The sequence below is a fragment of the Furipterus horrens genome, unplaced genomic scaffold (genome assembly GCF_987537825.1).
Source record: "Furipterus horrens unplaced genomic scaffold, mFurHor1.1.pri manual_scaffold_1, whole genome shotgun sequence".
In the NCBI taxonomy this organism is placed as follows: domain Eukaryota; kingdom Metazoa; phylum Chordata; class Mammalia; order Chiroptera; family Furipteridae; genus Furipterus; species Furipterus horrens.
In genome coordinates, this window is record NW_028327171.1 from 175,612,204 (window position 1) to 175,638,741 (window position 26,538).

Below are 26,538 nucleotides of genomic sequence, written 5' to 3' on the forward strand. Positions count from 1 at the left end.
GTGTCTATCAGTAGATGAGTGGATAAAAAACTGTGGGATAATACTCGGCAGGAAAAACAAAAACAAGCGAACAAGCAACAACAACAACAACAAAAATACAAAGGAAATCTTACATTTTGGGACTCCATGAATGGAGAGTATTATGTTAAGTGAAATAAGCCAGTCAGAGAAAGACAAGTGCCATATGATTTCACTTATATGTGGAATCTAATGAGCAAAACAAACTAACAAGCAAAATGGAAACAGACTCATAGATACAGAGTGATGGCTGTCAGAGGGGAGGGGTGAGGGGCTGGGTGAAAAAGGTAAAGGGATTAATCAAAAGAAAATAAACTTCCTAGGCAAAGACAACAGTATGGTGATTACCAGAGGGAAATAGGAGTAGGAGGAGGTAGAAAAGGGTAAAGGGGGGTGGGGGTTAATGGAGATGGAAGGAACCTTGACTTGGGGTGGTGAACACACCATAGCATATACAGATGATGCATTATAGAATTGTACACCTGAAACCCATATAATTTTATTAACCAATGTCACCCCAATAAGTTCAATTATAATAAATTAAATTAATTGATTTTTAAAAGAACCTAAAAATACCATACATTCAACAAGAATATTCTACAACACCATTAGAAATTTTTATGATATAATATTAAATGCAAACAGTAAGAAAGAAAGTTGTATTTTGATCTAACATAAAAATGCATGGAAAAATCTGAGGGCAAAAGGTAAAATGTTAATAGTATTTTGCATTAAATAGAGGGGTCATGGATTATCTATTGTTTACTTTGTACTTTACTGGTTTCCAACAAAAGTCACATACTATTTTTATAAAATAAGTAATGAAGTATTCCGGTATAATCACAAAAATTTGGATTTTTGTCAAATATGATGGATGTGGCTTCTTATGTTGATAGCTGGTATGTAACGAAAAAGTACAAGCTGTACTGTCTCAGCACACACTAAGCGACAATACTTACATACGGAGTATTAACCTAAGAACAAATATCTAAAAATAATTGGGAAATTATAATAGGATCCCTAAAATAACCTTGTTAGAAAAAAATATGAAAAATTTGGTTCTAGTAATCAACTCTTTAACAGATGTAATATCTTTCTAACTTTTTTTTGGTGATCATAATTTTTAGGAAAAAAATCAGGACAAAGGTCATTTGCAATGTTGTAATAATATTGGTGCAGGATGTAGTTCAGAAGGTGTTGGAATTCCTTAGATATAAATGTCCTAGGTATGGTAAAAGCAATTCAGAATATTTGAAATTACGACCTGACGTATTTCTAAACAGTGTCAATCCTACCAGTAGGCAGAGAACAGGGACTTTTCTAAGTATTTTGCTGTAAGGAGCAGTGCAAAGTCCCAATTTCCTGCAACATCACCACCTTGCATGGTTTTCCTTGACACCTGAATTAAAATTGCCATTACTTGAATCTTTCTTTGGAGATATGATGAAACAATGTATATTCTTCAAGAAAAAGATTGCTAAAATGTTCACTATATTATATTGCAAGGAAATGAAGAAAGATCCTTAATTAGGAATAGTTTGTTACTAAAAAAAAAAAAAAAAAAAATGATATAATGGCCCAAAGGGAATGAGAAATTAAATTCCGTAGCAGAAAAGAACTAGATTAGAATTCAGGAACTTTGAGTTCTGGTGCTATTTATGATATTGACTTGACAAGGCTTCTTGTGTGACTCATTTCTTTATTGGAAGCCACAATTTCCCCAGCAGTAAAATGGAGGGTCATAGAAGTTTTTTTTCCTTTAAAAACTTGAAAAGTGCTGTAATACTATAAGGTATTATTATTAAGTAGGATGATAGAATTAAGATCAGTGAAATGATATGGACAGCAGAGGGAGCCTCCTTTCAGGTTAGCTAGCGATAACCATAAATATTGATAATATAGAATGAAGGTGCAAAAGAAGGAAAGAGGACAAAACTTCTAGAACAACCATAGCCTCTAAAATGGATTGGATGCTCCATGGGGCAGCTGGAGTATGTCATGCTTAAGCTGAACTTCACCTTTACCTAGGATTGGCTGTGATCATAATGCCAGTATAAACTGAGTGAGTGGAAAAATATATATGTGAACAAAAAAACAGTATGACAGCAAGAATACAGAGCCTATTTACCTGTTTTTCAAAGCCAAATTGAAATAATGACAAGGTAGAAGTACAAAAGCTAATTTATTAGAAGATTTTTTGAAAGGTTTTTGCTGTGTTTTTCTAGTCTTTAGTTTCAATATCCAATATAATGTCTTCATAATTTATTGAAGTAAATGTTTAACCCAAGAAAACTGACAAATTATAAACATAGGTTAGGATACTTCTGCGAAAAACACATCTTTTACAATCATTCAACTTCCTTTGCCTGGTTGTTAAAAAATTCACACAATGAGAACTGATGTAAGTGCTCAGGGCTTTGTAGTAATAAAACTACTACCTCAGGACCAAGGAAAGTATAAAATCAGTTGTTATCGTTTTGACCTCTGGTCTGCAAATTTATGATATTCATCCTTCAAAAAGATGCCTTGCCTGCAGGGAGACAATTAATGATTTTGTGAAAAAAAATCCTAAATTTTCTCATTACTCTAATTTCAGTAATGAGTCTAATTTTTAGGCATGACTTGAAAAGATATTCCTGAGACACAATGAGACACTTTCTATCTTTGTCTGGTTCTCAGCTCAGCATAAGTTTCATTCAAAACTGAAGGTATAGACAATAAACAACTACAACAAAAAGAAGAAAAAGGAAAAGAAACACTCCAGCTGCCTTTCATTTCCCCTTCTGTCTTCCAGCCCAAAAGATTCCAGGGAAGATATAAGACAGAAAGAATAGACTCTTTAGGCCCACCATGGGTCGGGTGCACTTGGCCTTGGCACAACGGCCAGAGGGCAGAGTGATGTAAGAACTAGGCAGTGCTCACTGTGATCCGATGACGAAGTGTGGAAAAGACTGGTTCCTGAACGCCGGCGAGTGGGGACAACAGCCATTCACCACATGAAGGGGCAGGGGCAGAGTATTGCCAAAAAGGCTAAACAATAGGTATTCGTAAAGAACAAATCAGGAATCAGGAATATCTGGGGGATAATGTTATTTGTTGAGTAATTAACAAACTTTTCTTAGAAACTTACACCTCTTATTTTTGTCCCCTTCTAATTATATTTTTGTAGTACTATTGTTGAATTTCCAGAAAATGCAGCCTCTGTTTAAAACAATAGATTGTGTTATGAAAATTGACTTGTAAGGGATTTAGATCTGAGGATACATAGAATCAATACAACTAGTGGTATTTTTTTTCAGGTCAGCTTATAGAAGTGGAATCTGTATTATGTCTAAATTATTATACTAACAGTCCATTTGAATGTCATAAGACATCCAATAGAGTATCTTTGTAAAGAACACAGCTTCCACATTTTACCTCTTCATGGTTTTACGCCGGCATCGGGGAACCAGGTCATGGCTGGGTAAGAGAAAGCAGGGAAGAGAACTCTGCTGGGCTCCAGGAACCAGCAGTTTATTCACTCTCTGCCTGCTGTGGCACAATGCAGAGAATATGGAGTAAAAGTCTGACAAATTATGTTCTACATTAAGCGACTGCTCCTTGTTGTGGGACTTTAGAAGAGAGACATTTTTTTTCACCTCTTAACATAATGGTGGTGGTATCTACATGTATGTGTGCTGGGAGGCAGTTGGGCTGCTATTTAAATTCAATACTACCTTTGAAAGCTCTTTCAGTTGTAAAAGGTTATGGTTCTGTGATTGAGAAACAGCAATTTTCCATAGCACTATAGCTGCTTAAGGAAAGGAAGCTCTCTAGGGTAATGGTTGTTGGGGGAGGAGACCAGAAGGGAGAAGCGGGAACACAGGCTTTACCCCTTCCATGTGCATTGGTTTATACAACTTCTTATTAAGCTCTTCTGCAGATCAAGGGGGATGGGTCTGGCCATTCTCCTTTTTTGAGGTTCCCTATATTAACAAATGAAGATATCCCAAAACAGGATTGCAGAAATAATGGAATTGTCAGTACTTTCATTTGACAAAACAAATTTTAAAATGTGCCATCATTAAGCTATTCACAACTATGGTATTTATTACAATCCAGATAGTTTGACCTCGCAATCAGATGTGTGTGTGAAGTTTTATGAGAGATACTTTAAGAAAAATGTTGTCAATAAACTTGTCAATAAATATCTGTTATTGTATATATGAACTCATTTCGCAGTTATATCAAAAGTCTCATTGATGGCCAGTTTTGCACTCAGAAGTCGTAACCAAATGACCCTTCTTGCATCTTCTCTGTGAGGTCCTCCTCCCTTGTTTAAGTAAATTGGAGACTGTTTCTAGTTAGTAAATAAACATTCTTAGTGTACCAAACCAAAATAAGAGTGCTGTTCATTCTCAATGATTTCATTTTACCCCTAAGAACCTGATTGGTTATCTTATCATATATATATATTTGCACACATAAATATATCTAAAGTATGTATATTTCTTCTCAGAGTAATGTATATTTTTTATAAAGTAGTTCCTATTCTTTGAAAGAGAAATAGAGTAAATAACTAAAAAAAGGTAAATAAACTTGATACACAGTAAATTTGGGGGAACAAATTAAAATCACTTGAAATCATTGATAATCTATAAACAAATTTTAAGAGAATTATTCCCTTCAAATTATGGGTTTCAATAAACTTCAACATGGATTTTTGAAAAACCTTATATTAATTTTAATCAGTAACTTTAGAAAATTTCTAATATAAAAATGGCTGTAAATTTTTGTAAATTGAATGCAGTTTATATGTACTGAAAGAAAGATTGTTTCCTTTTCAAGAGAAAAATATGGAAATTCAAAAGTCATGATTTTAAAGCAACTAATTATAATGTCTTAGAGGGGCAGATGGTTTCAGTTTTGGTATTAAAAATAATTTCCCAGGTAAATGATACTCACGTGTTGAGACACTAAGTAAATTAGGTAAGTAAATATATTTCCCCCTAGTTATTACATTTGAATACTGTAGTGTAGAAATAACAGAAAAACATCATTTTAAACAAAAATTTATATCAATATTTTTCTCCTACATATAAGCTATATAAAATTGCTACTTCTTGTAGAATTTAAGTATATAATTAATTTTTTGCACCAACTATTCTTAATAAAATCAAGATTTCAAAAGAAATAACCAGAATGGTATCAGCTTAGCCAAGAAGAGTTTGTTAAATTTTTATGTAAAAAGAAGAGAGATTGTGATTTTGCTTGTGGACGACAAGTAGACCAATTGTTGGGCAGCAAATCAGAGAAGAAAGTAGGTCAGCAAGCCCCATGGCAATGAAGTGAATTACTATTATTTACAAGGGTGGCCAGAGAATAAAACTCCCTGTGAACAAGAATGCCTGCAAGAACAATGGTAAATTAAACAGAAAAGCAGAATCAGAGCAGAACAGTTGCAAGACACAGAGTATGAACCCCATGTCCTTGGGTCAGGCTGAGGATGAACAGCAGAACCTTGTTTTTCAGAAGCTTCCTGGTGAACAGTAAGCTGGTAATGAGAAGCCAACAGAACTGAGGCCCTCCTCAGAGAAAGGAGAGGAAAACAGCATCAGAGTATGAAAAGAGCTGAGCATATTTTGAGAGTGGGTGTAACTATCAACTCATCAGGATTAGCAATTTTCAATTATAAATAAATAATGCTTGATCAAATTCATTTACATTACATATGTTGTGAAAGCCATATTCCCAAATGGGGTTGAATAACTGGTGATCAGAGCAAAATGATATAATGGGGAAAACACCATTTCTTGTTTCCATCTTTAAGATTTACTTTACATTTTCTTGAACTAAGTGGAATTTCAAAATCATAGTTGCTAAGTGAATCTAGATTGGTAATGTAGAATAGTATAGGAGACTGAGAAGAAGAAACTAACACCAGGTGAAAAACACCAAACCCTTTTCTATTTAGCATAGAAAATGTGACTTAAATTCATTGGGCAGAAGTTCCTTCATCTGAAAAAAAAGACTAGGTTGAAATTTTTTTATATTCTGAATAGGAAATATTTAAATGAAAGTGAAATTGAAGTCATTCTTTTTTCTTTTTTTACTTACTTAAAATACATTGAGCATCTATGATGTTCATGCATTGGTCTAGGCTCTGCTGACCAGTCAGTGATTTCATTGTGCTAGCATATAGTGGGAGGGACATACCACAAGTCCATAAATGAATAGGACACCAGGGAGTGATAAGTGCTCTAAGGCAGCAATTTTCAACTGGTATGCCAAAAGAATTTTTAAACCATGCAATACCTGACTCTTCAGTCAGGGGCACTTACCTCTTTTTCCTTAGGTTGTCACATAAAAAACTGACAACAGCCAACACAACAATAGCCATCTGGTGTGAATGAGTCAAAATTATACCAATATAACTTTCAACAAAACCGTAATATATTTTCTTCTTGGTGCACTACAGAATTTTAGTTATTAGCTTATGTGTGCCATGAGATGAAAAGGTTAAAAATTGCTGCTCTAAAGGAAGGAAAAGGTATGATAAATCATGGCCAGTGAATAGAAAGTAAGGGAAAGAAACATGAGGTGTTTTAGATGGGACAGTCAGTTAAGGCTTCTCTAAAATGATGAATCTGAGCAGAGACCCGATGGCCCATATGAGGCGAAGGAAAAAACATGTGGATCTCTCATAGGAAAAAGAATCCAGTGAAGAGAGGGAAGAGGACGATGCCCTGAGGCTGTATAAGTTCTGTGTGTAAAACACCAAGGAAACCGAGTAAGTGAGAAGAGGGTTGGAAGAAGACAAGGTCAAGAGACAGGGCCTAATCATGAAGGATCTTAATCATTATGAGATGTTGGAACTTCATTCTTAAGATAATGGAAGTCATCAAAATTTTTCCTCAGAGGAGTGAGGTAATTTGATTTGTTTTTATAAAGGTTATTCTGTAAATTGGGGAATTAACTATAGGGTGAAAGGAGAGAAAGTGAGGACACCAGTTAGAATGCTTTTGAGGTCCTCTAAGTAGAGATTCGTGGTGGATTGGATTAAGGTGATAGAGCTGTAATTAATGGAAAATGATTAATTTGTCATACCATTTTGAATGTAGAACTTTAAAAATTTGGCCATGCATTGGGACAGAGTATGAAAGGAACAAGAGGAGGCAAAAAAATACACTGGGCCTGATAAAATTCTATTCACTAAAATGAAAAAGATTTAGAAAAGAATCAGTTGGTGGGGGGCAGTTGCTTGCTTATATTTGTTTGTTGGAAGACTGGGAGCAGAATCAGGATCAGGTTTTGGATATCCTAAGTTTGGAATGCCTATTAAGCATTTAAAACAGAACACAGGCTGCTGGTTATATTATGAGGAATTGGGACTGATGATATACAATCAGGAGCTATCAATTTATAGATTATATTTAAAGCAATGGTACTGAATGAGATTACCCAGGGAGTGAGTGTAAATAGGTAAGACATGCAATAACCATGTCCTGGAACTGAATGGCATGTTGGGTTAAGAATGAATAGAATTGGTGAGCAGTATAGACCAAGAAGGAGTAGCCAATAAGGCTGGTGGGAAAACAAGAGTGTTCTCATCTTGAGGGCAAATTAATGATTCAACCAAGAGGTGACCGATTATCTTGAATGTTGCCAAGATTTTTATCTAAAATGAATGTTAAACTCAACACTGGATTTACCCAGATGAAGTCTGGGTGAAACATTTAAAAAGACTGATGAGCATAAAAGTCTGATTGTAGTATGTTAAAGACGGATGATAAAGTGACGTAGTCATTTCATAATACTATGAGGAGTTTTGCTCTAAAAGGGGAGGAAGGAGTGGGACAGTGTCCAGAGGGGTGCCTGGAATGGGAGATATTAAACATGTTTTTGTGGTTATGGGAATATTTTTGTGAAATGGAAGAAATTGATGATGCAAGATGAAAGGTTATAATTTTGTAGCATTCCTCAAAAGGGGAAAGCATATTTCACAATGAGGGGTGAGAAAATGAAGGGTTAGTCCTATGAGAGAAGGCTGAGGTAGGTACAGACCCAGATATATTGGTAGATTTGGTCAAGCCGATGTCAGTTTGTTAATGATTACTTCCATTTCTCTGTAAAATCAGTTGAGTGTGAGGAGGGTATGGAGGTTTGGGGAGTTTTGAGGAGTTAAATAATTTAAGAATGACAGAAAAATAAAGTAGATCTTCCAGGAAGTGTTGAGGCCCATTTGAAATAAGTGGTTAAAAATTTTATGTGAAAGTAGTCATCATGGTTTAAGCTTTTTTTGCCCATACAATGCCTGAACTCTAGGTTTGGGCAATACAACTGTGGAGAATTGGGTTTCATAGCAACTGTAGTTTTGTCAGGTGTGATGACTTCCTTTACCTTAGATACCTTTTCTTGCTTTGAAGTCTGTTCTGTCTGAAAGTAATATAGCTACTTCTGCTTTTTAAAATTAACATTAGCAAAGTATATTTTTTCCACCAATTTATTCTTAATCTATGTGTCTTAATATTTAAAGTAAACTTCTTGTAAACATTTTGTAGTTGGGTCTTTTTTATTTTTGTATCCACTCTCCCAATCTCTGTCTATTAATTGGTGCATTTAGACCACTGACAACGTGATTATTGATATAGTTGCATTAATACCATATTTACTATTTGTTGCCTTTGTTCTTTGCTCCTATTTTTGCCTTCCACTTCTTTTTTTTTTTCTTGCCTTTCCATTTTCTCTCTTACCACCTCTATTATACTTTTAAAAAATTTGTTTTAGTGATTGTCCTAGAAATTGCCATGTTTTACAACTAATTCAACTTTACTTTCTAATAACACTAAACCACATCACAGGTAGTGTGAGTACCTTAAAATAACAAATTAATTGTATTCCTTTCTCTTGTCCCTTGTATCATTACTGTCATTTATTTTACTTATATGTAGGCATACATATGCATATATACATACGTAAAACATATACATTAGCATTTATTATTAAATATATTGTGGCTATTTGTTAGATCAACTAAGAATAAGAAAAGTTAGTTTTAATTTGATCTTTATTTATTCTTTTATTGATGCTCTTCCTTTCTTTATATAGATCCAAGTTTCTGACTGTTTTTCAAATGCTCGAGGTGAAAGCAGGGTCACTCGAGATTCAGGCACACAGAAAGATAAAAACACGTGGAGCTGTGGAAAACCTCTGACATGCCTTTATTTGGGGCGATCCATGCTGCGCTGCTCTCCTGTGCTGCGCTGCCCCCTCCCTTTTCTGCTCTCTGCTTCTCTATTTGCTCTGCCTGCTTTCTCTCCCTCTCTGTGCACTGCTCTCTCTCCTGCACCAGCGGGGGTCCCACCCTCCCTATGTATGCAGAGACAAAGCCAGCTGCTTGCCAAAATATGACATTATTGATTACATAACGGTGAGTGCTCTGCACATGCGATTCTAATTATTATCTCTAAGCTGCTCATACCTGGTCATCCAGGTGAGGGAGCCTGACTGACTCTATGTTTCGTACACTGACCTATATAATTTTCCTTCTATCTAAAGAACTCCTTTTACCATTTCTTGCAAAGCAGGTCTACTAGCAACAAATATCCTTCATTTTTATTTGTCCAGGAAAGTCTTTATTTCCTCTTGAGTTTTGAACGATAATTTCAGAGGGTACTGAATTTCAGAGGGTTGATAGAATTTTTTTTTCAACATTTTAAATAAATCTATTCACTCTCTTTTCCCTTGCATGGTTTCTGAGGAGAAGTTGGATATAATTCCTATCTTTGTTCCTCTAAAGATAAGAATTTTTTTTTTTGGCTTATTTCAGGTTTTTTTCCCTTTGTCTTTGCTTTTCTATAGTTTGAATATAATATGCCTAGCTGTAGTTCTTTTGGCAGTTATCCTACTTGGTGTTCTCTGAGCTTCCTGGCTCTCTGGTTTTGGTCTCTGACATTTGAGAAAAATTTTCACTCATTAAGGCTTCAAACATTTCCTCTGTTTCTTTCTCTTTCTCCTTTTGGTATTCCCATTACACTTATGTTATACCTTTTGTAGTTGTTCCACAGTTCTTGCACATTCTGCTTTGTATTTGTGCCTTTTAACTCTTTGTCTTTCAGTTTTGGAAGTTTCTATTGTCATACCCTCAAGTTCAAATATTCTTTCCTCACCCATGTACAGTCTGCTGAAGAGTCTACCAAAGACATTTTTTTTATTACAGTGTTTTTTTATTTCTTGTGTTTCTTTTTTATTCTTCATCAAAATTTCCATTTATCTGCTTACATTATCTATTTGTTCATATATATTGCAATTAAACAGAAGTCCTGGTCTGATCATTCCAACATTCCTGCCATATCTGACTCTGGTTTTGATGCTTGTTAAGTCTCTTCAAACTTGTGTGTCTTGCCTATGGTATGCCCTGTGATTTTTGTGGAAAGGTGCACACAGTGGACTGGGTAAAAGGAACTATGGTAAATAGATCTTTAAGAATGTAAGAAGGTGTGGGGAAGAAGTGTTCTGTAGCCTATGATCAGGTCTCATATCTTTTCAGGAGCCTGTGCCTTGGGACTATGAACTTCACCAGGGTTTTGCAGTCTCTGCCTCCCTCATTAGGTGACACAAAATGATGAGAGGAGAGTGGAATTGCTATTTCCACAGATAGGTTAGATCTGATAAAACCTCAGCAGTGTAGGCTGTAGTAAAATACTTTCTCCTGAGAGCAGATCTTGTTGAGAGGAAGAGTGTTCTGTTTTTGAAAATGGCCACTATTCATTCCCCTTCCCTGTCAGAAGGATGAGATTTCTTTTTCTATAAATTTTATTGTGAGCAACTGATAGAGCTCCAGAAGGTAAAATTTACAAAAATGTGAGGTCCCCCTGTGGATTACCATCCCTTACTCCACCCACAGTTGTGTGTTTTTTAAAAAAATAAGATAAAGTTTATTTAGAAAGTTACAGAAGTAGTAGAAGTAAGATAGCTGAGCCGTGTAGGCTCAGGAAACAGAAGCAAAAGAAGGGCCCTTGGAGTTTAGGAGAGAGAAAAACAAAGGTAACACACCTAGGGGAAAAAAAGGGGGGCAGGAAAGGTGTGAGTGTGCTCTCTCTCTTGAGAGAGAGAGAGAGATCATACCTTTTTTTATTGTTTTTTCCAACCCAGAGGTTTTAATCTCTCAATCTTGTCCACGCTGAGCTTCCAGCCGTTCACCAATCACAGTTTAGGTTTTCCTACCCTGGCACTTGCTCCTGCATAGGTTTCTGCTCCAGTAAGTTGCATTTGTCTGTATTCACCTGTCTGTCTCTGCAAATTTTGGCATGTTTTCTCATGTTTTGACTGTGAACTTACTTCTCTAATGGATCCAAGAGCTGTTTGTTTGTTTTTTTTTCATTTCTTTGTTTTTTTAAGCTTTTTACTCATTATTAGAACAGAGTGGTGACTTCTAAGTTCCTTCCATCTGGGACTCAAGAGTGATTCTTTGAAAGTATAGATCAGATCGTTTTGCCCATCTACTAAAAAAATAATATCTGCCAGTGGTTCTCCAGAATAACAGCCAAAACTCTTATAATGTCCTATAAGGCCCTACAGGGTCAGGCTCCTCCTCCTCCCCACCTGCATTCATCTCTCTAAGCTTACCTTCTACTCTCCATCATTCACATCATTCCTGACACTCCAGGCTCATTGCTGTTCTTTGACCATGTCAGCCATACTCCAAACTTAAAGCCTTTGCAATTCTTGTTCCCTCTGCCTGGTATGGCCTTGTCCCAGATAGATCCATGAGCTATCTTTTAGTCTTGTCAGAGCTTTTTCTTCTTGGGAGCAAGCTCTGTTGTTATCCAAAGGTCTCTCCATGACCTTAGGATGATTTGGTTATGTGACTGGGCATATACTGGCGTCAGGCTATGGCACCATGTAGTGACCATTGCTGCAATAGGAAAGTACCTTGCCTGGAAAGCAGCCTTGAAAAATACCAGCACAGGACATCCTCCAGTGGACATGCTTGAAAAACACATACAACATTCACCTCCGTAACTGTAAATGCAACTCTCTGTTCATTATTTTATTTTTAGTGCTCTCAGGGCTAACCACTGACTTTTGCTTATTGATGCATTCTTCATTTTAGATATGCTGTTGTGTTCAATCAATGGCAGTCAATGCCTGTGGGTTAGGAAACCATTCTTTCTCTTTCTAAAGTGAAATTGCCCAACACAGCTTAGCTCCATTATGTGTAGGCTTAAAAATTTAATTCTACTTCTGAGTGCATGCAGAATGCATTAGCTTAGAAGAAAAAGGGAATGTTAAAGGGCACTTGATTGTTGAGGGCAAAAGAGACAGTCTATCAAAGTGATTTTCATCCTAGGTCAAATAGCAGGATACTCACAAAATTTATATTTATATATATATTTATTATATATATATTTATATATATATATTTATTTATTTATTATTTTCTCACCTGGTCCCAACATCAGACCTACTGATAAAGATGTGGACACTTTACATGTTGACAAGTGAGACTAGATTGCACTCCAAAGATTTTATACGAATCTATACTTCTAACAATAGTATGTAAGTGTACCTCCTCCCCTACCTTTTCCTTATTTCTTGCTAAATCTTTTGCTAAGGTTTTACTGTTGGGCACCAGCCTTGGTAAATATATGATAGGTATAAAAATTTATTTAAATGTATATAATACTTTTGAACATAAAATAAACATGCTGCCTCTATTCCTATGTATTACGAATAGAGAAGAATATTACACATTGACTCTTCTGTAGAAAAAAACTTCCCTAAGTAATGAGGAGTTAAGTGAAATGATTATATGTTTATTTATGGTTTATCTTAACTGACTAGTCACCATATTAGAACAGAGATTGACTGTGCTGTGTATACTTCATATACAGTACTTAGAAAGAATTTGATAATAAAAAGGGCCTCATGATTTTGTCACCAAATTTCCCTCAGGTTTTAACTTAAAAAGATCAATGACAGTGGAAGAGTGAGTCCTGGTGACTCAGATGAACAGCCCCATTAGGAATTAATGACTGCTTTATGTCCCAGCGTAGCCAGTGATTGCTCTGTGAATTTAAGCAAGTCATTCTGTGTTCTGAAATTGTTCCTTCATATTTAAACTGAAGAGATCAGACTAGGATCATATTCACAATTTTTTGTGGGTCAGAGGCCTAAGATTTTGTTGACAACTATGGACCTTCTTCCCCGAAAAGGCACAAATACAACTATAAATAGAATTCCAAGAGGGGTCAGAGGCTCTCTATAATCCACCCACAGATTCCTTAGAGGGCTTTAAGATGATTTCTAAGGTCTAAAGTATGTGGTTAAAAAAAATTGAATCCATTAACATTTGCTACTCCCTATGTGAATTAGTTTTAAAATGCAGATTTGGGCCACTTATGTCTTGTGAATTTATAATTACTTTTTTATAACTTAGAGTGCTTGCGGCAGAACAAATTTTTCAGTTTTTAAAAAACTCCTTTGGACGTTAATAACACCTCAGAGTCAGTGAAGTTGTTAGTCTACCCTGATACTCAATGCAGCGTTTCTCCTGTAACTTGCCTCAGAGATCAACATTTAGCTTTGACTTGAACACACACAGTGATGGGGAGTCACTCACATGTTTATTGCTGGGCAAACATAGTTTAGGAATGTTCTCCTTTACAATGAGTTGTAAGGATTGAGCGTCGGCCTGCGAGCTAAGTGTCGCTGGTTCGATCTTCCAGTCAGGGCACATCAGAGAAGGAAAACTCTGACTCCAAAAAACCTCCGCTGCCTTGCAGCATACCTCTTCAGGGGAAAGGCTAAGGGAGTAAACCCCGACAGAAAATCCGGAGCCAGAGTCCCTAAGGCGGTTCGACGTTGTAGTCAACACCGGCAACTCCTGCGGCGCACCTGAAGCCAAGCTGTATTGACTCCGTCTTTCCCTTGGACCCTTCAGCTGCAAAGAGAGGGGGGGTCTGCTGCATGGGCAACAGTAGACCCTCCGTATCACCCTGCCCAGGCTCTGTAGCTTCAGCTTCACTGGAGAGGACACTCCAGCGTCATCGCAAGATGTCGATTCAACACGGGAGGAGACAGATACCGTGTCACTCCCGAGTCGGACTGCACAGCCATTCTCGGCGGTGCAGATAGACTCTTAAGAAGCTACACCATCGTCTCTCGAGACGGACGGCTGCCGACGAATTGGCCCTCACCATGTAAATTTCAGCCATTGAGCTATTTCTGCTCTCAGGAGTTACATAAATAAAGTTTATTTCTTTCTTCAGCCTCTTTGACCCTTTCTTAATTCCCTCTATGCCAAACATTCCAGTTATCTATATAATTCTTCTAGAAAAGTGATTTCATAAGATGATTTTAATCCCAATTACTTTCTTCAATGGAACTCTTGAAATTCAGAGCCCGAATTAGGCTCACGATCTAGAAAAGCTCTGACCAACACATGGTTAGAGACTGCTTCCCTTGCTTAAACTGCTCCCTCTGCTGTTAGGAATGCGGCCGACACCGCCAAGAGTTCTGTTCCTAGAAACAGGGGATTTTGCGGGGTCATTTTGAAATTGTGTTCACCTGAAACCTTTATAATCAATCTAGGTTGTACACATTTTCTATATTTTAGAATGAAAATAGTCTTTCTAAAACAAAACTCTCTATTGAACTCTACTATAATTGCTTAAGTCATCTTTCCAGCTCTTAGAAACCTTTTGAAATAGTACTAGTATTGCCATTCATTATGTCGTTTTTTCTTCCAAGTTTCCTCCAAGTTTTGTGTCATCTACAAATGGAATAACCCTGCCTTTTCTCCTCCAAATTTATTGGTAAACATATTGACCAGCGGTGTGCCAAATATAAACCTCCCTCTATGGGTTCATTATTCATAATTCTTCACTCAGTCCCTTCTTTACAACATTCAACTCACATTTTACCTCCTGATCTACAGAATGGAGAAGAGCAGGAGTATTATGTGCCATTTGGGGGTAATGCTTACTTCTTTTTCTTTCTTCTTTTACTCAGTGTACTTTCTTCTCTCACACTATTTTTTCACTTCTTCGTGTATTCATACTGTATAGCCTGCTATCATATATGGTCCCCTTTTCTGTGTGTTAATTTTGCTGTGGAGAAAAGAACCTCCATTGTGTTTTTTGGAGTTCTTCATCTTTCACCTGGGTGCAGGGCTGGCTGAGTCTGCACTGGCCCCAGGAGGCCCTTTGCCCCTGCAGGTGAGGTGCTTGCTCCATGCTCATTAGTGCTTGGCAGAGGAAGCAGCTCACAGAATTTCATCAGCGCCGCCAGACCACCTCCAGAATTATTCAAATAGCCAATAAGGGTTTAAAGAAAAATTTTAAACAAAGTATATGTGTGTTTGGAGATGGGAGGAGGGGGGTGGGGAGAAAAAAATTATTAGTCCTCACAAACTTCACACTTTAATCTTAGCATTATTGTACCTATAACCAAATAAAGATTGCTGATAGAAACAAAAAAAATATTTAAAACAAATTTACCAACCATCTATTATTTCATGGAAAAATGACATTAGTGTAAACTGCACTGTGAGTCAAAAAATTTATTGTTTGGAAGAAACGTTCTATAGAACAGCTCTGTGATATGTCACCAACTCTTGCCTCATCAAAACCTTTTACCTGGAAACAGTTAATGTCACACTCAAATAAGGCTAAGAAAGGTACTTTCCAGAGTTTGCCCAAGTGAGTAATCTTACTTTTAACAAGGCTTACTTATATAACTTTATGACTGTTAGTATTGTAAAATAAATTAAATGTGGATCAAAGGAAACAAGTGGACCCATACTCAAGTATGGAAAGTTGATTAACAGTTGATTAATGGTTTAATAAATTGGATATTTTGATTACTAATTTTTTTAATGTTTAACCCTCTAATATAGACAAATTAATGTTGGCATTGTTATTAATCCTAATTTAAAGAAAATTGTTTTGAACACAACTTTATTACTCTGTAGTTAGTTACCTTGTGGATGTAAAGGATAGGCTCTGGAGGCTATAGAACCTCTGCAAACGCAGAGGGCTGAAGACTATTTCAGCTCAGGAAAGAGAGTGGAAGACAGCTGGATGATTACTGTGCTTTAATATTTCAAAGAGAATCCTGAGATTATCTGAGCTGGGTTAATAGGTACTGTAAACCTCCAATAAATCCTAGAGAATGTTAGGGAAGCCTGGTCAGCATCCAAAAAGCTAAAGGCGAAAATAAGTTGTCATGTCCTGAGAGTGAAATTTTATGCCTCAGTCAGTTGGTCAGTCAGTATATACTGAGGGCCTATGATATGTCAGAACTTCTCTTAGAACTACACTATCCTTATAACCTTGAACAAATTTTATCACCGTCCAGTTATTTATCTCATGGAGTTATTGTGGAGCTAGTGACTCAGGTATGTAAGAGTCTAGCTGTGATTAATTGGATGCTCTTTGAACTCTCGTCCCTTCTCCTTGGCATTTAGGCTTTTTTTTACACATGTAATTTGTAATAATGAGAAATAAGTTTCATTTGTTAATAAGAAATGTCTCGCTACAGTCTTGGGTCAACAGGAACTGTGAGTGATCTGTGTTTGCAGATCAAATTAAAATATTTAAATATTGTTACAACTGATCAAATATTTTTGCAAGATAATTCACCAAGTCCAAGGATGTCATTCTTTGCCAAATAGCACTCTGTGGCTTGCTGACTCCAGTACATGAAAATCCACACTTTTTTTTTTTAGTTTTTTCGTTTCATAGCAAGCATGAGCAGTGATGTCCTTTCATTTAACAGTTCTAACTAGTATGTTTTTCTGTAATACATATAAAATCTCATAAACCAGGTTTCCAAAATATAAAATATGTATAAAATTCCTCATATGCACAATTTCAACTGATAAGATGTTTTGACAGAATAGACCCAAATGAAATGAAAGATAATTTTGAAGTAGTTGTCTTGACTTATGAGTAAATTTCAAATTTGAATGAATTTTGAAAAAAAATATGAATATATATTATTGAGGAATGGCCAAACATGTATGCCAAATTGTTTATTATTTAATTAGTTCCGTCAACCATTTATGCAATAAATATTAATGAGCACCTACTATTTGCCAGGCAGTGTCTGAGACCCCAAAGTAAAGTTTGCCCTAATGAGAAAGGTGAACAAATATAGTTCTATAGGGTGGTTGATACAAGAGAAAGTGATCCAACAACATGGGGAAATATGAGAAAGATATAGGTCCTTCTATTGGGGAATCAGGGAGCCTTCACAGAGGAGGCATGCTGAGACCAGAGGATGAGTGGGAGGTTACAAGGTGGGTGAGTAAGAAGAAACTATTTGTCAGAGAATAGAGCAAGAAAAGCATGGAGGTTTGAGGGAACCTGGGGTGGTCAGGGAATGTGGAAGAGTAGGTTGTATTGTTAAAGAGTAAATTACTGGGAAAGGCGGAAGCAGGAAGGGCTGGTGAGAAATGAGGCCAAATAGGTAGGGAGAGGCCAGATCATTTAAGCCTGTAGAGCCGGCAAAGGTATGCCAATGTTTTTTCTCTCTGTAGGTGGTGGGGGAAGTTATTGAAGAATTTTGAGTACAGAAGTTTCATAATTATATGGGTATGTTCCTATTCCCAATAAAAATATTATGATTCTTTTGTTGTTTACAAGTTACAGAAATGGCAAACACCAAGCCCTTTGTTCCTAGGAGTTTCAATGGTTCTTGTTGTAATAGAGTTCAGGGATGCCAAAAGAAATATTTTAACTAAAATGATCTATCAAAATTACAATAAGAGCCTGTGAGCAGATTTTTAGTTAACAGGTTTTTAACAGGCTGTGATGCATTTCTTAATGGAGAAGATTAAATTATGAAAGAGAGCCTGCTTCTAATGGAAATTTGTCTGGGTATGTTTTTATTCCTCAGTGAATTAAAAGGTTTGTATAGGATTAGATTGTTGAAGTTCTTGGAGAAAGTACATATACACCAGTAAAAACTTTCCATTCATTTTCTTTATCTCTAGCAGCAAAGCAGTGAATATGTCAAAATACATTTCACTTAAATTGAACATAATTTTTATAGTTTCAGGGGTCAAACATCTGAAAGGCCAGAGTAAATCAGCATTCCCTGAAGAAGAAGAAGGTGCCAACGAAAGAGAAGAGCAGTGGGACCATTAATTAGGGATTTGCAGCAAGAAGACTTCTTGGGAATAATTGAACTATTAACTTTTTCTGAACAACCTATGGGACGCCACTGCTTGACTCTGAGAAGCATTCTCCACCTCTGCTCTCCACACTCATCCAGCAGTAGTACACTTCCTCGGAAGCCCTCCTTGATTGGACTTTAGAACTAAGTACAGATTGTTCCATATCACTTACAAGTAAAACACAAGCATTTCTTTTACAGTGATTTTTCTTTTTAATGATATTGAAATTTGCAAACATGTGAGTGTTCTAACTTTAATATAGCTGAGCTTAATCCCTGATGTTCTACTGACATAGTTTGCCTTCTAAAGTCATATGTAAATAGCATCAAGTTAAGAGTAAAAAATAAATATTAAATACATTTAGACATGAATGTGTGTCTGAGTTTAACTTAAAGAAGAATAAATATTAATATTAAATCTTTTTGTTAACTTTTAAGTTAAGATCTGTACATGGTATTTACTTCAAAATGATGAATAAATGCCAGATTTCTTGATTCAAAAGACCACAATATATTTGTCTTTAGACTAGATATTATAAAAGGAAAATGCTAAATCTACAATAAAATATGCAAAGTCTGCCTTGCCATATTTTTGGGTTATTTTTTGAAATATAAGCTATTTCCTATTGCATTTTAATGAATCATTAGCATTTGATAAATCTTCTATTATCGTAAAATAAGAAATTCCATTAATTCATGCCTGTAGTCATTCATTAATTCAACAACTATTTTTTATGAGTTTATCTCTGGGAATACTCTTTGTTGAGGGTTATGAAAATAAAGAAAAATTATTTCTTTCCAGTAGAACTGTCAGAAAAGATAAAGCATTCATATAAAGCAATGTTTTATATGACAATATATATTTATTATATATGGCTTTTGATAATTTGAAGTTCTGGTCTCCTAAACATTGTTAATTATTCATGGCATTTCATTGTAAAAATTTAGTGGGGATGGAGGAATGCCCAGCATGGTTCCCATATTGATCAGGGATATTAGTGAAGTTCAAAATTTCATGGATAAAAAATGAAAACACTTCTCAAAAGTCAGTAAAAAGAGAAACTAAGATAGGAAGAAAAAAAATCAAATGTGAATTCCACTGTGGGATCTCAATATCAAGATTCAAAGAAATAAAACTATTGTTTTTAATTTTGAATGTGATATTTATAATATAGATTAAGATAAAATGTATGTGTGAATTTATAAGACAATACTGTATAGCAGAGATGATCATTTTTCTTCATGTATTTTCCACAAGAAAATATATGCAAAACACATTGATAATTAGTATCAAAGTATGAATGAGTACTCCATTTCCCAGTTTCCCCTTCTTCCCTTCCTTCTTTCCTTCCTTCATTCCTTCCTTTTTCCTTCTGTCCCTCCCCCCTTCTTTCCTTCCCTCCTTCATTCCTCTCCTATTCTTTTTCCCTCCCTCTGGCCTTTTGTTTTGTTTTGTTCTCCTTTTTAAGCCAGTTTCACCCAAAGCTTTCTGGAGTTTGTAGACCACCTGCTATGGCTGCTTGATTTCCTAAATTTCACTCTACTTTAAACCTGATTAAGGCACACATTTGCTTTAAGTGATGTTGAATTATTTGTGTTTGGAAAAGTTCCCGGTACCCATTGAGATTATTTGAGCACCCCAAGGTGCTAAAATATAAAACTGCCCTTCACTTTCCTTGAACACACACTTTCATAAACTTTTTTTTTGTTTTTAAGACTCAGACAAACAAAAGAAATAAAAGTTTTTGCTGATTTTGTAACATCATTTGGGAAATAAAGAGCATGGCTTCTGAATTCTTCTCTTCTGTTTTCTATTCTTAAAAAAACACAAGGAGATCAAAATTAAAAGCATAAATTTTACTTAGAAAATGTTGGTTTCTTCAATTCTGTTCTCCACTCTCAAAACACAGAGATCACAACTGAAAGCATAAGTTGTCCTTGGGAAATGTGTTGGTTTTCTCAGAAATTTGAAGGAAACAAGATGCGATAATGGCTTTTCAGTTTCCTTTTCACACAGTATTTATAGTTTACAACAAAACTTTTTCAAGAAGATAACTAGGCTTCAGTTTGGCTGAATGGGCAAAGAAACTTTCTGACCAAAACAAAACAAGAAAAAACTTTATCTTCCCCAGATCACATTTATAATGTAGCATAATGGTTAGTAGATGGGCTTTGAGTCACTCTGGGATTCAAATTAAAATTTGGGTGCCAAATTATAGACTCAGTTTCTCTATTTGTAAAATGGATACAATAATTCATTCCTACCCCTATTATATTTTGTTTGTTTTTTTTGTGAAAATTAAATAAGACCTGTAAAATGCTTTGCTCAGCTTAGTGAGCATTTAATAATCAGTGCCTATTATTATTATTATTATTAGAGTGAGAGAGGACCTGATACAGTCTATCAAAACCTTATCTAAGCCCTGGCTGCTGTGGCTCAGTGGATTGAGCATCAGCCTGCGAGCCAAGTGTCGCTGGTTCGATTCCCAGTCAGGGCATATAACTAGGTTTCACGACAGGTCCCTAGTTGGGGCCATGAGTGAGAGGCAACCACACAGTGATGTTTCTCTCCCTCTCTTTCTCCTTTCCCCTCTATCTAAAAATAAAATAAACAAACAAATTAATTAATTATTTAAAAATAAAAAATCTTATCTAATACATGATCCTCATCTACATCACATAAAAGTGATGGATCATGTCACTAATTCTTGAATAACTCCAGCTGAACCCCAAGCCCAGCCACAGAGCTCTACTTTTCCTTTGTGTGCTAAGCTCTCTTTCTCCTACACGTTACCTCCTTTCCTGTATCCCAGCCGTTCAGATACTGATGTCATTTCCTAAGTGATCTCACCTCTGTGATCACCAGTTCTTGATCATTTGCCTTTGGATCATCTTCAGTTGTGTATACTGAATCTAAGAAAGGTTATGTCTGACAGGTAAGCTGAGGATTTTTTTTTATCCCCACAAACATGAGGAACTGAAGCACAGCCTATGGCTAGGCAGAGCAGCATTCTCAGCCAGAATTCTTTCTAATAGACAATAATTTGTTAACCCTCTGTTTTTTTTTCAGAGTTGTCCAAGGCAAGGGTCATCATAAAAATAAAAATTCTCAGATTATTTTCTGTTCTCAGAAAAGTTTTCACCATCTATCTTTAATTGTAGTGCAATTATGCCAATATTTTCTAAACTGTGAAAACAGATTATTTTTTAGGTTGGCCAGGCACAAAATATTTTTATTTTGTATTTACAAATACTATTACAATATATGTCACAAAAGATACATAATCAGCAACCCCAAATTATATAGCCATTGTTTCTTAGGATGAGGCAATTTTAAAGTATGAGTTTTTTAATCAACTTAAAGAAAAACATTAAATAACTGTAGTAGAGATGGTACCTCAAAATCACAAAAGTGATATATAATTGAATGAAGTTTTGAAACACTGGTTTTGGGTATCAGCATAGCAAACAAGTTAAGTATAAGCATTTCAGAGTTCACTTAACTGTAATATGAATTTATGAATTCATAAATAAACCACATATATGGCATTAATTTAAAAATTCTGTTTCTTTATCTGCATCTAAAAATAGTATAAAGTTTGGCTGGATGAGGTTTTGACAGACAGCCTCACTCAAATAATAAAAATAGGCAACAATTATTAACAGTGCACTTGCAAACTGAATAGAAGAGCATGTCTAACTACTTTGAAATATTCATGCTCACATATAATTTAGAGTTCTTGCTTTCTCTGAAGAAGGAGAATGGGGGGAAAATGTCTTCACTTTCTAAGTCCTTGATTTGACAAACCAGTCTTCAAAGCTCCAGCAGGGATATTAATTATTTAAAATTTTTATGTTGCTGAAATATGAAATCTGTTAAAGAAATTAAATTATTATATATCATATTATCATAACATTCTGAAGAACTAAATATCAGGGGGAGAAGTGCTTCAAAAAATGATGGATCACTTCATGGTTTTAGATGACATTGTAAGTAATTACATTGCAAAACTGCAAATATCCCACATAATTCACCCAGAAAAAAAGAAAGGGTAAGGTTTTTACTTTGCAATATTCTACGAATTAAATGAAATCATCTTCATGGATGCACAGGTGCCTATTGCATTTTGTACAGAGGCTACCATTCAACTATAGCTCTTTCCTTGACATTTATATTGTGAGGCCCCTTGATTCTGTGGCCAGGCATTGGTTCAGTCACTTTCCTCATTGCATTTCATACTTAGTTTATGCAGATAGTGGAGGCTTGGTCTACAGAGTGGATTAGAGAGAACAGTAGGTGAAGGAGAGAACTCAATTCTAGAAACTTGATGAAGACACTGGGAAACACTAAAATGGTATGGATTCATCTTCATTTTTTGTTTTTTACTCTACAACTATGACTTAGCATTTTCCCCATTTCACTGACTTTCAGTAACAATGAGGTTAATTTGAGGGAATGAGCACAGTGAACTCAAGATTACATTATATTACCATATAAAAATCCTACAACTAACAGAATATTAGAGTATGTTCAGCATGTGGTCTTTCATTATTATCCAGAACAAGCATTTGGCAGCAAATAATAGAAAACTCCGCAAACAATGGCACAGAGTTTTGAGTATGTCATGCAATACAATGCCCAGGACTGAAATTATGGCTCAAGATACTAATGGGCATCCCGATACTTTTCATTTCTTACCATTCTCAAGCTTGTTACTGTATGGTCCCAAGAGAACTTCTGCTTCTGGCTTCTAGTCTGTTCCAAGCAAAAAGACTAGGGGGAAGAGAAAGGGAAAGGATCCATAGCAGAGAAGCAAAACTATCCCAGAGCCCCTCAACTAATGTCTCATTTGCCTGAACTGAGTCACAAGACCAGCCCTTGGTGCAAAGGAGTTGGAGAAAGTAAGTGTTTTAACTAAGTTCCTTGCCACCTTCCAACTAAATTAAGGGTGTCTTTGTAAGGTATAAAGTGAGCAGGGTATCAGCTGAGCAGTCAGCAGTGCCTGCTTCCCCAGTGACAGAATTCAGAGACTTCTTCCCTGGGGGATCGAAAGGAAGCACAGGCTACTTAGCTCAAGAAGTTGAAAACATTAATACTCTCTAGATATTTTTTGCTTCTTAAAATGCATAAATTTGCTGCTATTTATGAAAGGTCTGAAGCTAGATAGAACAATTCAGGTATCTTTAATTATTCAATACTATTTTTAATAGGGTTATTTGGTGCAGTTTTTAAATGTCTACATTAAAAGCAAAAGACCAATATTGTAGTTCATTATTCAATAAATATGCATGAAATCCTATGACATGCTAGACATTGTTTAAATGTTGAGGATTCAGGTACTAACAAGATAGTTAAGGCCCTTAAATCCATATATATATATCCTAGTGTTTGAAGACTATCAATATATACACAAATTAACAAATAAATGAGATCTGTTCAGATAGTGAAGGTTCCTGGAAGAAAGTAAAGCAAGGTGATGTGACAGAGAGTGGCCTCTCCTGTTTCATAGCTGTGTGACATTGGACAAGCCTTTTAGTCACTCTGACACTCAGTTTTCTGATCAGTAAAATGTGGAGAACAGTATGGGGTCGAGGGGAGGGGGCGATGTTGTGATCAGACAATCCTGTGAGGCTCCTTTCAACTCAGATTTATTTTTCACCGCTGATTCTCTTTCAGGAACTGCAGGCAGGAAGCAAAGGAGAAAAGAAAAGAGCGGAATAGACAGAAAACAAAGTAGTAAGGGAAGTTGGGATCTGAAAAGAAAGGGGTACATTGTGTGCTTGTATGACAGCCAACAGAATGAAATTGTTTTGAATTAAAAATGCACATACATTTGTATGTGTGCATGCAGTAACAATAGCATTGTAAGCAGTTATGTTTTCCGTCTTTTAAAACATCTCCTTAGAAAATGATCTAAAAAATTATCTGCGTTTTCTTTCTTTTTAAAGATTTAAAGTCCTTCCAGAAAAAATGTCCTCCTACTAAACACTAATTGGATAATTTACTCTGTCCTCACACATGAGCTTGGTTGCTATTAAGTGCTGCATACCAGATTTTTCCCTTTACAGAGATTTATGTGACACAGTGCTACACTCTGGAACATTTCCACTGCATTCTGGAGTAGTTAGTTATTTTCTTTTTCTCCTCCAGGTGGAAAATGGGTTGATAACAGCCAGACTATGGCCTGTCAGCACTGTGCTCCTACTTGAGCTTGGAAAAATACCAACACAAAACAAACACCACCTCCACCATCACCTCCAACTCCATCTGATGGATTATTTTCTCCCTCCAGAATAGCTTTCTGAAGCACTTTAGATATTTTATACATAAATATTGACATATTTTTCAGAAAATGTTCTTTCATTTTTTTACATATTTGTAATCATTCATACTACACTATTTGCCAAGTACCTCCTTTCAGATTTATTTCTTTCCATGGCTAAAAGGAAGATCTGGAATTTGGAGAAATTCTGAGGAATTTTTTTTCTTTAGTTTTCTAATTTTGGAATTGAGCCTTTTCTTACAACAGAGTCTTTCAAGTACATTTCCTTTGTTTTAAAATTTCTGTTGTATTTATTTGTTTGTTTCTTTTTCAAATTCCAATGGTCTTGAATTAGTTTAATTCCATAGATATACCAGGTCTTACCAGGTCTGTCCTGAAAAAGTCCAACCATTATTAATATAATGAGAAATGACTTGTGAGACATTGATGTAACCTCGCAGCCAAGGAGAGTGGACTGGAGTGCACATGCATGAACAATGATGACTTCACTGTGCTAGTAAGTGGTGGCAGTATATGCCATTGAGTGAGCATGTGTACTGTGTGGCCATCACATTCAAAATGACCAAGCGAGTAGAACATCAAATTTTGCATTAAGTATGAACATTCCACTGTGGAAACTATTCAGATGGTTCAGAAGGCTGCAGCTATGGGCACCTGGTGATTGGCAGCTTCATCATGATGACATGCCTGCTCGTGCATCATGCTCATGCAGAGTTTCTTGGCAAAACAACAAATCAACCAGGTGACTCGGCCCCCCTACAGTCCATATCTGGTGCCCTGCAAATTCTAACTTTTCCCAAAACTAAAATCACCTTTGAAAAGGAAGAAATTTCAGACTGTCAATGAGATTCAGGAAAACACGATGGGGCAGCTGAAGTTGATTGGGAAAACTGTGTGAGGTCCCAAGGTGCCTACTTTGAAGGGAACTGAGATGTCATTGTTCTTTGTACAATGTTTCTTGTATCTTGTATCTTCTTTATTAAATGTCTCTATTTTTCATATTACATGGTTGGATACCTTCTGGACAGAACTTATACATTGATAGTCTACTTACTACTTGCCAACTAGTGATTTAAACATCAGAGTTATAAAATCAAAAAGCTATTATTGTTGCTACCTTCCTGCTAGTAAATATTTGTTTGATTCTTCATAATTAATAAAGTGGCCTTACCCATATTTTAGTTAATAATTATATTAAATATGTACAACAGGTAGGATTTATTTTATAGATCAGGAAACTAGAGTCCACAGATAATTAGTGGTCCTACATGAACCAATAATCTAAGAAACTCTTTACTAGCTTATGATCTGTATGAAAAGTTGTGATAGTTTTTAGGATAGAAAAGTCCATTCTCCCTAGTAACCATAGATTTTGCATTTTCTTATAGTGTCTTACAGATTGACCTGGAATTAAACTTTCTATGTTTCAGAAATAAAGCTAAGGGATAATTTTGCAAAAGAGGCTGAATTGGAAAGAAGAACCTGAGTTCTCTGTTGATTCTTTGGCATGGATTTCAGACTAAAATGACCTATGAAGAGTAAAAGAAGCAAAATGAAACTGCTTTAAAAGTATTTGGCTCATTTAAAAGCAGTTTTTATGTATAAATCTATACTTCAAAAAATAAGCTTTGATATCATAAAAAAAAGAGAATTGCTGAGTTTATGGCAATCTTAAATACAATCTTCACTTAGAGAACAAGGCATCAATCTTTTTAGTAGCTTCATTTTCTTAATTTATAATAAATTATAAAATTAAAAATGAGGACAATTTCACATTGCTATTTTTTGTTATCTTTTCCCTTCTCCATACCCCCTTGGCCTCAGGATTTGATGAATGATTATTTTTACTCAGACTTCGCATGTTAAAAATATTTTTAAAATATAAAAAAATTATATAAACAAGCATAATTGCCCAGGCCTAAATACATAATTGTGGAATATACTATAGGTATTATGGCATTAAAAAACCAATAAGGCATTTAAAAAATATATATACTATGTAACAAGGAACCAAAGAAAATGTTTTAACTGCTGCTGTCCTCAAGCTAACTGAGGAATGATTTTCACTGGAATT

At 35.6% G+C, this 26,538-nt stretch overlaps 1 protein-coding gene across 2 annotated transcripts in view; it reads left to right on the forward strand.

Annotated features, from left to right (window-relative positions):
- Positions 1 to 18,511, forward strand: part of PPP1R1C (protein phosphatase 1 regulatory inhibitor subunit 1C) — a 103,398-nt gene extending 84,887 nt beyond the window's left edge. Inside the window, exon 5 of one of the 2 annotated variants that reach the window (XM_090268221.1) lies at positions 18,058 to 18,511. In XM_090268221.1, coding sequence (XP_090124347.1) covers positions 18,058 to 18,152 — 95 coding nt within the window. In that variant the 3' untranslated portion in view covers positions 18,153 to 18,511. The remainder of the gene's footprint in view (positions 1 to 18,057) is intronic. The other variant, XM_090268226.1, reaches the window with a different exon arrangement.
- The last annotated feature ends 8,027 nt before the right edge of the window (positions 18,512 to 26,538 follow it).